Source organism: Melozone crissalis, unplaced genomic scaffold, assembly GCF_028551555.1.
Source record: "Melozone crissalis strain CALT ecotype California unplaced genomic scaffold, PUWL_Pcris_2 ptg000032l_1, whole genome shotgun sequence".
Lineage (NCBI taxonomy): Eukaryota > Metazoa > Chordata > Aves > Passeriformes > Passerellidae > Melozone > Melozone crissalis.
The window spans coordinates 3,972,411-3,984,911 of record NW_026535810.1 but is presented as its reverse complement, the minus strand read 5'-3'; the positions used below and the strand labels follow the sequence as shown (position 1 = coordinate 3,984,911).

At 46.1% G+C, this 12,501-nt stretch overlaps 1 protein-coding gene across 4 annotated transcripts in view; it reads right to left on the bottom strand.

The window, feature by feature from the left end:
- GPATCH8 (G-patch domain containing 8) overlaps positions 1–12,501 on the bottom strand; it is a 54,747-nt gene that overhangs the window by 20,059 nt on the left and 22,187 nt on the right. For 3 of the 4 annotated variants that reach the window (XM_054281775.1, XM_054281777.1, XM_054281776.1), the window contains one exon: positions 11,015–11,087. In XM_054281775.1, the coding sequence (XP_054137750.1) occupies positions 11,015–11,087 (73 nt within the window). Of the gene's footprint in view, positions 1–777; positions 823–11,014; positions 11,088–12,501 lie in introns of all 4 variants that reach the window. The other variant, XM_054281778.1, reaches the window with a different exon arrangement.

Here is a 12,501-nt window from a genome sequence, read left to right as displayed (position 1 = left end):
AAAAGGAGTGATCGCATTGATCTGAAATGGTTTGGACTGAGCTTTCCTTTGGATATTTAAGGCTCATCTTTGACAAGGTTTCTCTTATGCCCAATGGTATAATACAGTAAGCAGTGACTGCAATTTTTAGCAAAAGGACCAAATTAAAGACAGGTTATAAAAATGACTTCCTAGGTGCAATATCACTTTCATAACGTCTCAGCCAGGGATTTACTGGTAAGTGGTGAACCCAAATGGAATGGCTGGCACCAAGTGCCAACAATTTATTGTTCAAATTTTTTTCAAGTTTTTTTCTTTTTTTGTTTTGGTTTGGTTTTGGGTATTTTTTTGTTTGTTTTTGTTTTGTTTCTCCAGCAATTGAGATCTTTCCACGCAGCCTCATTGGCCTGGTAAACCCCTGTACACAAACAATGCATCAGTACTTTTGCCTTCTAAGGCAGTCAAAGTTTTTTGGATTTTTTTTTTTTTAATTCAAAATCTATTTGGAAATTGCAGTAGCAAGTGCTAGTGCCCATCGTGTTGGGGGAAAAAAAATCAAGTTTGGACAGTATTAAAAATTTATGTTTAAACTGATTTTGGCAGTTCTAACACAAACAGAAACATCCCTTCTTAGCAATACCCTTTAATGAACAAGGATCAGACAAGTGTGCATAAAGAAAGGAAAGGAAAGGAAAATGAAAGACCAAGCAGAAGGATGATGGCTACAACAGAGAAAGTAAGCCTAACATTGGTGCACTGATGACAAAGGAGTAATTCAGTCTGAAAATAAAAAATTACCACTGCTAAGTTTACCATCACCACAACAAGTCCAGGATCATAACGCTGTAAAAAAGAAACACCATTTGTTAGGCAGAAACCATTAGGGGCAGAAAATAGGCCATTGGGCAGGGAGGATGGGTTAAAAAATAATAACAGGAGGCTTCTTGCTCACCCCTCCACCCCATGACCGTGCTCTGCCCTGCAGAACCAGGAGCCACTGGAGCAGCTCTGACTCCTGCTGGGTGCTGGGAGGGCTCCTGGTGATGGCCCTGCTCCAAGGAGGATCTGAGGCACATGGAAGCAGGCAATTTAAAAAGGAAACAAATCAGGATCTTAAGGAATAACAAATATTCTGGGCCAAAAGGAACTCTGCTTGCAGGGAAGAGGAGAATATTCCATGCAGAAAGCGATGCCTCTATTTGAAACTGAACGATCATTTCGTTCTGAAGGGAACCTCATGGGTGACATCCAGGTGACAAGTGGTACATCCAGGCATGTAGCACAGCTGTGGCAGCAGTGCCAACCCCACATGGATCCCCTGGAGCAGCTGGGGCAGCAGGACCTGCTGCTGGGCACTGGGGTGGCCTCACTCCATGTCCACACGATAGGGACAGGCTCAGGGCCACCCCTCGTCCCTGGCTGCAGGTGGGACATGCGGAGCAGCCACAGGGGGAATGGGACTCTCCAAGCTCAGCTCATGGCTTCTCCTTGGAAGGAACTTCCTCAAGGAATGTTTGTCCTACTGCTGGCCATGACAACAGGATCTTTCCCAGCAGGTGAACGTGGCTTGGAGCTTGGGAGCCTCCCAGGTTTGGGGTCCCTGCTGAGCCCTTCCTGTCCCAGCAGCCTTTGAAAGGAAGGTGAGCTTCCAAGGCCCAGAATTCCTAAACTTCCTGCCACACAGCAGGGCTGCAAGCAGTGCCACATCCCAGGGCCAATCCTGCTGTGTCCCTGGCCCAGCCCCCTGCACCTTGTGCCATTTATTTTCTTTTTGAGGCAGGTCACAAACTCCTTCACAGACTGGGCACTGCAGACCCCAAAGCAGAGAGGGTTTTTGCATAAAACACTTCCACACACAGGGAAAACCTCATGGAGAGGATAAAGCAGCAATCTCCAGCAGGATGGAAAAAATAAACAGCTCACACAAGAGTCACACCTTAGAAAACCCAATCTCAAAGGAAATTAGGTTAGTAATGATTCCCTGCACTCAGAAATGAAATGAGATTCCCAAAGTGACCTGCTGTACCTGTTTTGCTTTCCTCTCCCCAAGAAATGGGAAAACCTTTCTCCCAGCTTGTGAAAAACTGCTCAGACCCAAACAAACCCTGAGAGCCTTCCCTTCCCAGAGCCCTGCATGGCAGGAGCACTTGGCCAGGCAGGATTCTCCACATTCCCTTCTGTTTAGCTGCATAAAGCTGCTGGATATGAGCAAATACTTCCCCTCTGGTGCTATAAATGAATAAATCCTAGGAAAATTCATCCTAAGGCTTTGGTATCAGACACAGGTCATGCTGCATGTGGAGGGCTGTGGGTTCAGGGCCATGCTCTGCCTCTGGATGTGGCAAGGATGCTGCTCTGCCCTCTGGAATGGGAATGTCCCAGCTGGAGCTGCCATCTGAGCCTGCCTGGCAATGCCAGCATTGTCAACACCAGCCCATGTTTGATCCTGTTTTTAACAAGCCAAAGCAGAAAACAGTTTTCATCAGATTTGCAGATTCAGAGGAACTCCTTCCTCCACAAACAGCATCATGGCAAGAGAATCCCAGAATGGTCTGGGCTGGGAGGGAACTTAAAAACCAGTTCCTCCATGGAACAGGGACACCTTCCACTATCCCAGGGTGTCCCAGTGTCCAGCCTGGCCTTGGGCACTGCCAGGGGTCCAGGGGCAGCCCCAGCTGCTCTGGGCACCCTGTGCCAGGGCCCCACCACAGTCACAGGGAAGAGTTTCCTCCCTATATCCAACATAAATTGATCCTTTATTTAATTTACAACATCTACTTCTTGTCCTATCCCAACAGATAAATTTCTCCAATAAAGGGGCATTCAGATATAACAAAATGGAAAAAAAGTACCTCAAGAATTCTATGTGAACATAATTCAATCAAATCTCCTCCACTGTGTCCCTTATGCAGCACAGATGGAACACAAGAACTGTAATTCTGTTTGTTCTGTTGACATCCTCATAGAAATTCCCCCCAGGTACAAACAAATCCTAGAGGAGTGATTGATATCACACTTGTCACTGAAGGAGAATTTCATAAACTCAGCATCTCCAGAGGACACAGACAACAACATCTCATCTTGTTGGACATGGAGGATTTCTCCTTATTTGTTATCTTTAACTGAACCCCACAGTGAGACACAACCTTCCAGGGGCCTTCAGCTGCTCCTGCAAAGGGACTCTCGCTCAGCTGAGGGCAGGGCAGGTTCATGAGCACAGCACAGAGTGGGTAAGGGATGCTTTGTTCACTCAGCACAAACCCCACTGCAGGCTCTGCAAGGGAAACAGGTGCCTGGAATGAACAACCAACACCTGGAATGGAGCCACAGGGCCAGGGCTCACCTTCAGCTGCACTGTCTGGGAACAGGGAAACAGGGAGGAGTCTCTGTGCTCATGAATGAGTTGCATTTTTAAAGATGAGAATTTTGCAACACTCAACACTCCCAGGACTGTTACAGCATGGGGGGCTGGCTCTGCTTCCAGGAACAAGGGACAGGACAAGAGGGAACAGCCTCAAACTGTGCCAGGGAAGGTTTAGGTTGGATATTGGGGAAATTTCTTCATGGGAGGGGCTGTCCAGCCTAGGCAGAACCCAGGAGTCCCCATCCTGGAGAGATTTAAAAGCTGTGTAGAGGTGGCACCTGGGGACAGGGGTTCGTGGTGGCCTTGGCAGCACTGGGCTCCCTAAGAGTCTGTGAGAAACCAAGTGCTGTCCTGTTGAAAATTCAGACTCCTCATTCAGTAAGGGGAGAGAGGAGAAAATCCACTCATTTTCACTGATGCACAAGCCTGGGGTGCTCCTCACTGGCTAAAAGTGACACCACATTATCAAACCCACCCCAACTGCTGCAAGAAGCAAATGAACAAACAAGGGCAAGCTTTAATCCCTGTCCCCTTTGGGAATTAGATTTGTGAGCTCATCCTGTTTATGTCAGATTTCTGGAAGGGGTCAAAACAATCAAGAGATTCAAACAAAGGTCCCTCATCCTTGGTAGCAAACAAAGTTCCAGAGAGGAGAGAGTGTTTTCCAAGAACACAGAAACTGCCCTGTGAATTTAATCCTTACTAAGCAGGGGAGAAATGAGGAGAGAAAGTCAAGTTGTAAACATCCCAATCACATGGAAAACTTCCAGTGGGAGCTCAAAACTTTGCAGAACACAAACCAAGGATGCCACTTGCAGAAAGTCAAGCTGAGGTTGGACACTGAGGCAGAAAGCAGAGCTCCTTTTGCAGGGGAAGGAATGTAGTGGAGTCTGGGTCAAAAACATCCCTACCCCAAATGCTGGGCAATGGATTAAAGACAACAAAGGAGTTGGAGCAAAACCACAATTCCTGGTTGACTGAGGACAGGAATTCAAGGTAAGAGCTGCTGTCTGTGTTCATCTTGGTAAGTGGACAGGGCTGAAGGGGCTGCTGTGATTCAGGGCTGCACTGAGGAGTGAGGCAGGCTGTGCATGGCCACTGCCTCTCCCAGTTTAATAAAACTGTTCTGCCACTGCACCAGCACAAAGGGCCAGAGTGCCCAGCCAGACCAGGGCAGTCTGTCACAACAAACACTGAAAGCACAATGACTGCAGATCTCACTGGCCACACCCACTCAAGCAACACAAACTCACCACCTGTAATCAAGGGAAGGATCTTACACCTCCAAAAGCAAACAAGGGGGCACCTGCTTCCCCCAAAGGACACTGAGGCACTGAGCAAACTTCCTCCTTGGTCTGTGGGCTGCTGGGTTTAACACAGCAGTGAAGATGGGAATGATGACAGCAACCACAGCAGGCCAGGTTTCTCAAGCTAAGCTCACATGAAAACATCACTCAAAACCACTGCTGTGATTTGTGCTGCAAACACAAGCATGGAAATGCTCCTCCATGCCAGGACTGAGGTTCCTGTGAGGACATGTGAAGATACCAGAAGACAAGAGAGTGATCACAGCTATTTCTTGGTAAGACTGCCAAACCAATCCATACCTAATGAATAAAGGCACTGTTAAGCATTTTTATCCCCCTCTCCTGTGCTTTCCTGTATTTATTACAAAGCTCCAAAACCCAGAAAGAAATGTGACACTCCTCAGCCCCTCAGATGCTCATTGTTCCATGTTCACAGGCCTGACAGCCATCCACCCTCTGCTCCACGAGATCAGAGCAGCCAACAAATGGAAAACACATGAATATCTGAGCTGGGGCCATTTGGCGAGCAGGTGACAGCACCAGCATTCAAAACCCTGGAATTCAAACCCTGAGCTCATTTCTCCAAGCTGCAGCTGCCAAGTGATCACATTTGTGACTGATCTCAGTTGCTTGAGTGGTCAGAGCTCTGTTTATTGCTCCCCACAGCCTGAGAATATCCAGCAAAGGCAGTGCCTGCAGCCACCTGGCAGTGCCCTGGAATGGGGACTCAGATCTGGCTCCATCTCACCCCCAGGGGCTGCCAGGAGAGGACATTTCCTGCCTGAGCCTCACCTGCAGCTCTGAGCAGCTTCCAGCACTTGTCAGACACTTCTGCTCTTCCACCCAGCTCAGCCCTTGGAGCAAGAGGAATGTTTTCCCTTTTCTGAACAGATTTGGGGAGGAATGTGCCAAAGAACTGCACCACAGTGATGCTGAGGCGGGGAGTGCTGACTATATTTATCCTCACAGAATTTGCAAGTCAGAGCACAAATCCACTTGTGCTTTTTCTTTTAAGTGAAGACCGTGCAACAAAAATACAGCTTGATGGAAGAACTGGATTTTAGCATTTGCTAACAAATTTGCTATATCTGACTTTGCTAACTAGCTGGATGTACTCATGAAAGAATAAGAACTTTCTGTTAACTGCTGCTCCCTGTACCACCAGATGATTTATACCATCAGTGTGGGGCACACCTTGGCCAACAGGAACAGCACTGCCCTGCCACTCTGTGCAGGTTTATTGTTTCAGCCTGAGTGGAAGGGAACCAGGATGCAGGAAGGGTTCCCAGCCCTGCATGGCACTGCCAAGAGAGACACAGGCACAGCCCTGCCCTCTCCTCACAGTTACATCAGCAGAGCTGCTCCCCAGGGAGATGCAAGCAGCTCTTCCAGAACAGTTCCACTGAAATGATGCCAAAACTTGGCTAAAAACACAAGCAAACATGAAGGAAGTTATTGCTAAACAGGCAGAGGAAGCAGGGGACAGAAAGTATTTCTTCAGGGCCAAAGGCTACAGGGAAAGTTCCTGCCCCAAAAGGGACATCCCTGCCCTAAACAGAACCACCTGCTGCTTCTATTTCCTGAGGACTGGAGAGAATCCAAACCCCAGCACAGAGCAGCAGCCACCCACCTTGAGACTCCTTTTGGTTTCACTCTGAGCATTTTCATGACAATAACCAAGCACTGAATGAGCTGCCTCAGGAATTCCAGGGCTGCACTGAGCTCCCCACACTACCTGAGCTGTGACTGGGGAGCAGCTCTGCCATGACAAATCCTGTGGTTCCTGTTGCCATAGCAAAGCACTACACTGGGATTCACCTCTCAGAGATATCACAAAAGATCAGGAGAATCTTGGTCTTGGGAATACTGTGGGAATACACAGTAAATCAATGCCTTAAATATATCAAATTAATCATACAGGACACAGTTTCTGGTGTAGGGGAATTTGTAACTGCTTCTATACTGATGGTGGGGCTGCTTTTAAAGGGTCAAGGCTGCAATCAGGCAAGAATGTTTACAATAGAGAAGCAAATCTGTCGCAGACATTTTTTCACAGAAATCTTTTTTTTAGGATTGTCCATCTTCTGGGAAGCTGAAGGCCCCAGAAGGAGAATGTAAACAATTGTTATCAGCTGCTGTAGAATGCAATAAGATGCACCTGTGATTGGTTCATGTTCCAGGTGTACCATTAAGAGCCAATCACAGGGCAAGCTCTCTAGAACACAGAGACAGAGAATTCTCTCGTTTTTAGATTCTTTCTATTCTTAGCTTAGCTTAGCAGCCTCTGCAACTTCTCTCTTTATTTCTATTTAGTATAGTTATAATGTATTATATATCATATATCAATAAATCCAGCCTTCTAATCAAGAAACAAGATTCTCGTCTTTCTCTCACCCCAGCGACCACCTCAGGTCGCTGTAATACAAATCTGTGTTGAACCCAGTTGTTACCCAGACTGGCTAAGGATGAGCTGGACCTGTGACCAGAGCTGGTCAATCCTTCCTCAGAGCCCCCTCCATATGGCCAGTGAACATCAAACCTTCCTCCTGCCCTCTCCAAACCCTCCCCAGGCCCTGCTATGACCCAGGAAACAGCAGCACAACCTACTCAGCTTCCCCTGGTCTAATTAAATGAGATTAAACTACTGATTTCAGTCTTGCAAAGTACTATTACTTCATATTAAACACTCAAATCCAAAAGGAAAAATAAAATCCCTAAGTTTTCAGCCCAATTATTTTTTTTCAAACCAGACTTGTCAAAAAAGTTGACAGGGAAAAGGCAAAGAGCTTATAAAAATATTTTCAAATGTACCATTCAAATGATCCCACTTCTGCACGTGTCTGCTGGCTTTTCATAATACTACTTTACTTCATGGGAAATACTCATTCCAAGAGAAATCATTAGAGTGTGGCTGAATTCAGATTTCCCTCAGCCCTCTCATTCCCCTCCTGACTTATGTAACTCCTAATTTATTCACAATCCTTGGGCTCATTCAGCACAGGACTTCACACCAAGGTCAGGCAATGCTTTTAACTGATCTTTTGCCACTTTCATTTCTCCAGGAGACACAAAATCCTGGATTATCAACTCCAGACATTCCCTCAAAAATAAAACAGGCTACAATCACCATTTTCTCACTTGTCAGAGCACAACCATCCCATATCTCTATGGAAAAGTGGCTCCCTAAGCCATACTTTCCAAATTAATAAAGATCCCTGTCAAATGGCAATCCCCTCTCCTGCTTTTTCATATTCACTGGCTGTTAGCAAGCTGAAACACCATTTCTAAATATAACACAAGTTATTTGTGAGGGAATATGATGCAAAACATCAAGGAAAGAGATGAGCTGAAGGATGACTCTGCTGAATTCCTCAGGAGTATCTCTGAGGCAGGATTGGCATGGTCAGAGCTGACAGCACCGTCCCTGCCTGGTGCTGCACTCAGCCCAAATTCAGTGAGAGATGCAGATGCTCAGTGAGAGATGCAGATGTTTCACACAGCTGGAGACAGCCACATCACTCAGGCCATGGGCTCTGTGTTCCCTACCCAAGGGCTCAGCTTTTCTCACTATTACACCACAAGGCAGCTGCCCCAGGGGCTACAAAACTCCTCCCTCTCTGGAATCTTCCTGGGAATGAGCTATGGTTCACCTCACCAGCAGATTTTCACCACCAAGTGCAGATTTTAGGCTGCTGCAGGTACCACCCAGAGACAGCTCAGCACTCTCACCACAGGATTCCATCCCCCAGTGGGTGGTCAGGATGAAGGAACCATCACAGGGTGAAGTCCTGCAGTGTGAGCTTCTTACTGAACAACACCACAAAGCTACAAGAAACATTTCTGCTTGCCAGATGAATCACTTTGGGATTCAACAAAACTAAAGAGGAAGCCCCAACTCAGATGAAAATCTAGAATTAAAAGCAACATCACAAAAGTGAGCACACTGAACTCATCCACTTCCTTTCAAAAGTAGCTGAATGCTGTACCAATTCCATACATGCAACCCCAAATTTTTGAGGGTTTGATGTAAGGACCTTCTGCAGGAGGTCAGAACCACAGCCACAGCTCAAGGCTGCTTCAAGGGGTTCTGTTTCTGCTGCACCTCCTGTTGGGAAATTTAGCAGACTAGAGAATGGAAAAGTACAAGACCGTGGCTAATTCCAAGTCCTGCACCTGTGAGACAGCGTGTCCTTGGGCCTAGCTGTAGTAGGATAACAAATAGTGAAAGAGACATGAGAAAAGAGAGATGTAACCCCTGAGGAATGAGGAAGAGTCGATGGTATAGTTTAACCAATAGATTGCTTGGCTTACAGAATATTCATAAGCTCGTTATTTGCTGTATAAGTGTTTGATGCTTTCTTCAATAAACTGGACCTGTGATGAACCAGCTGGTGTCCTGGTCTCCTTCCTACGACAACCTCCTCACCACAGGCTGTGTGAGATTTTAGCTCAAGCAGGGTCAAGCAGGAAGAGTTTAACAGGAACACACCTCTCCTGGTCTTTCCTGAGCAAGGGAGTGTGGAAAATGGGAAGAACTTCTGTTCTGCTCCTCCCTTCTCACTGCACATCAGATGTCTCTTCAAACTCTTAGAATAAGATTAAAACTGGATGCAAATGTTTCCTTCCTGACATTTTGTATTTGGATTTTTGGGCCAATCTAAGATTCATTAGAAAGGTCACTGGATAATGAATTAAACACTCCCAACACAATCATCACCAATGCCACAGGCTCTGGCTGCTGAGAACTCAGAGGAGAAAAGCTGGAGCAGCAGCAGCCTCTCCCTTCCACACCCTCTGCCTGCCCAGCCCTCTGGAGGAGTGGCTGGCAGGTGGACAGGGCACTTCTTCCTCCCAAAAGGGCTGAAATTGCTGCACATGCTCCAAAGCCTGCATTAGGAAGGCTCCAGCACTGAACTGGGATAAACTGGTGGGTTATTGTCACTCCTGTGACCATGCAGGAGGCACAGGAAAGCCCTCAGAGCCCACATCCACAATTTGCTCCCAAGCAGCAGAGCTCCAATGATGTGTGAGAGATCTGGAACAGCTCCAGCACAGAGAGAGGCACAGGGGGAACATCTAAATCTGGCCAAGACTCAAAGTGCAAATTCCTGCTGGGCCCATGGGACATGGTGACAGCACCACCCCCTGCCCTGACCCCAGACCTAGCCCCAAAATCCAGCTCACTCCAGCACATCTGAGCCTGCAGATCCCTTGGGCTGTGCTTTGGGATCCACCTGGGGCTGGGATAAGGCTTTTCCTTCTTTAAAGTCTCTGTGTTTCCACCTGGGGCTGGGACAAGGCTTTTCCTTCTTTAAAGTCTCTGTGTTTCCACCTGGGGCTGGGACAAGGCTTTTCCTTCTTTCAAGTCCCTGTGTTTCCACTCTGGTGGCACACAGAGCAATACAGAGCACTGAGCTCCACCCTGTGATGCACACCCTACGTGCCAAAGGAAAGGCCACAGGTGACAGCTACAGCCCCAGCAGGGACATGAGAGCACTGGACAGTGCCATGCATCAACCAGAGAACTCCAATAAATCACATTAGAAAAGCCAGAAGCATTAACCTGCAAGGCAGCCCTGCCTGAGAGGTTAGAGAGCTTTAGGATTAATAAGCATTGCCAGAGTTTGGGGGATTTGTTACCTCTGCACAGTCCAGAGCACAGACAGCCCCATCTCTAGGGGCTCACTCATGGAACATGGGTTACCAGCTCCCAGGTGTTCAGACCAGAGGCACAGGAACATGAGTGAGTTACTGAGGGCTCAGGGCACACCTGAGCTTCAAACACTCCACAGGTTCCTACAGAAAGGGGTTCAGTGTCACAGGAAGGATTCAGGCTCAAACAGCAAGGTCTGGTGTGTGCTGGGCCAGCCCACTGAGATTTGCTAATCCCTGACAAACTGCTGGGACCAGGAATAAATCCAACCTGTGAGAGTCCTGTGGAGAAACCAGGAGTGAGCCTCTCCCATCCAGAGAACCTCTGCCACACTTTCCATCCTCAGTGGGCCTTTCCTGGCCTTCTAATGGCTTCTGACCCCAGTGAGCACTGACAGATCACGGCAACTCCCTCAAATCTTGAATTTTTAACACCAAAACAGCAGCACAGTTGGAAGCTGCACCGCTCCCTGTCAGTGTGGAAAGTGAATTCTCCTTCCTCCACGCTGACTCTCACACACCCAGCACACACACAGCTCTAATCTGTACCAACAAGGGAGGCAGCAGCTGCCAAATATGAAACTCAACAGTGCAACTGGTTGGATATATTAATAATGGAAAGAAAATCTAATCGAGGAACAAAAAGCAGAAATAATTTTGTTAAAGATCAAGGCTGGAGTTGAAGGTTTCAGACACAAGGGACTGGACTTACCCTGCAGTGACTTTCCCAATCCCTGGCCCAGCTTCCAGCCATGTTTCTGGAGTAAGCGATGTCCAATATTATCCTGACAGACAGAACAGAGAAAACAAACCAAAAATATTCCAATAATATATTCTTCCCTTCCCACTGACATTTAAACATGTGATGAGCAAGAGATTTTTTCTACATATATATGCATGCAAAAAAATGCTACTGAAAAGGCAATATATGCCCAATAAAGGGAAAGACAAATGTCAAAAATTGCTGGCTAGAATTTTTCCAGGGGGATGGGGATTGGGGACGGTCACTTTCTGATGGTGTGCTGGGCAACTTTTGTGCATCACGTTTAAAAGAAATCAAAAAAGAATAAAACTAAAAAGCAATGTGGAAGAAAAGAAAGTGTACCAATAAAAATTGACAGTAAAAAGCATAAAATCAAGCTATTTATACAATCATATCCATCACCTAGACAGCACCACTTAAGATTTTTTTTTTTGTAAAGAAAATCTACAATGTGTTTAGTCATTTTGTTTGTGTGTCAGGCTTTTATAATACTGAGTAAGTTGTAAGTGCAAGACTGCCCCACCACTAGAAACCAAAACACAATCAGAGCAAAATCCAGGCTAGACTTGATTGGGTTTTTTTTATATATGTATATATATATATAAACTAGCATGCAGCCAATATTAAACTGAAAAAACAGTGAGGTTAGTAAAACAAAAAAAAAACAAAACAAAATCAATTAAATAAAATGAGCTCAAGCACAGACTGGGTGATGCATTTCACATGTAAACTAACAAAAATACTAAAATGTTAGAATGAAACAGGCCTAGCAATAAGTTAACAGCAAGGAACCATTAGTGCATGTAGGGGAAACAATAAGCATAATGTCTCATCTTCCTAAAAAAAAAAAAAAAAAGCTATTTTGGAATAACTGGAAAAGTTCTGATGCAGCAATTAAGTGTCAGCTTTTGGCAATGGGGCTGAGCAGGGCTCAGTGTGGAAATTGTTGCGTTTTCTGCAGGGTTTCTGCCGCCACACAAAGAGCAGAGCACTCACAGCACCCTGGAACCACCTCAATCTCCTCAGGTCACCCAGTTCCCAGCTCCTCAGAGAGGGACTCTTGGCTGGGACCTTGTTCACCTTCCAGTCACAAAAAATAAAAATAAAAATCAGGTATGAACTTGTTGATTATTAATTATCATCAGGCAAACCACAAGCTAAGGTATCACATAAATATCCTGAATTATAACAGGATGTGACTCCAGAACACTGAGTGCTACATGGAATCAAAAAATAATTATATCTATATGCTGCAGGTTCCTTTAATTAATTAACAGTAATCAACAGAAACCAGAGTAGGTTTTGTCACTCCACAGTGAAGAAAATGACCACAAGGGTTTGCACAACTTTGGTGAATCAGCTTGAAAGGCACAACCTTCCCAAAGATATTGGCTGCATGGATACATTTTTCCTCAAAAAGATGTTATCAAGTACAA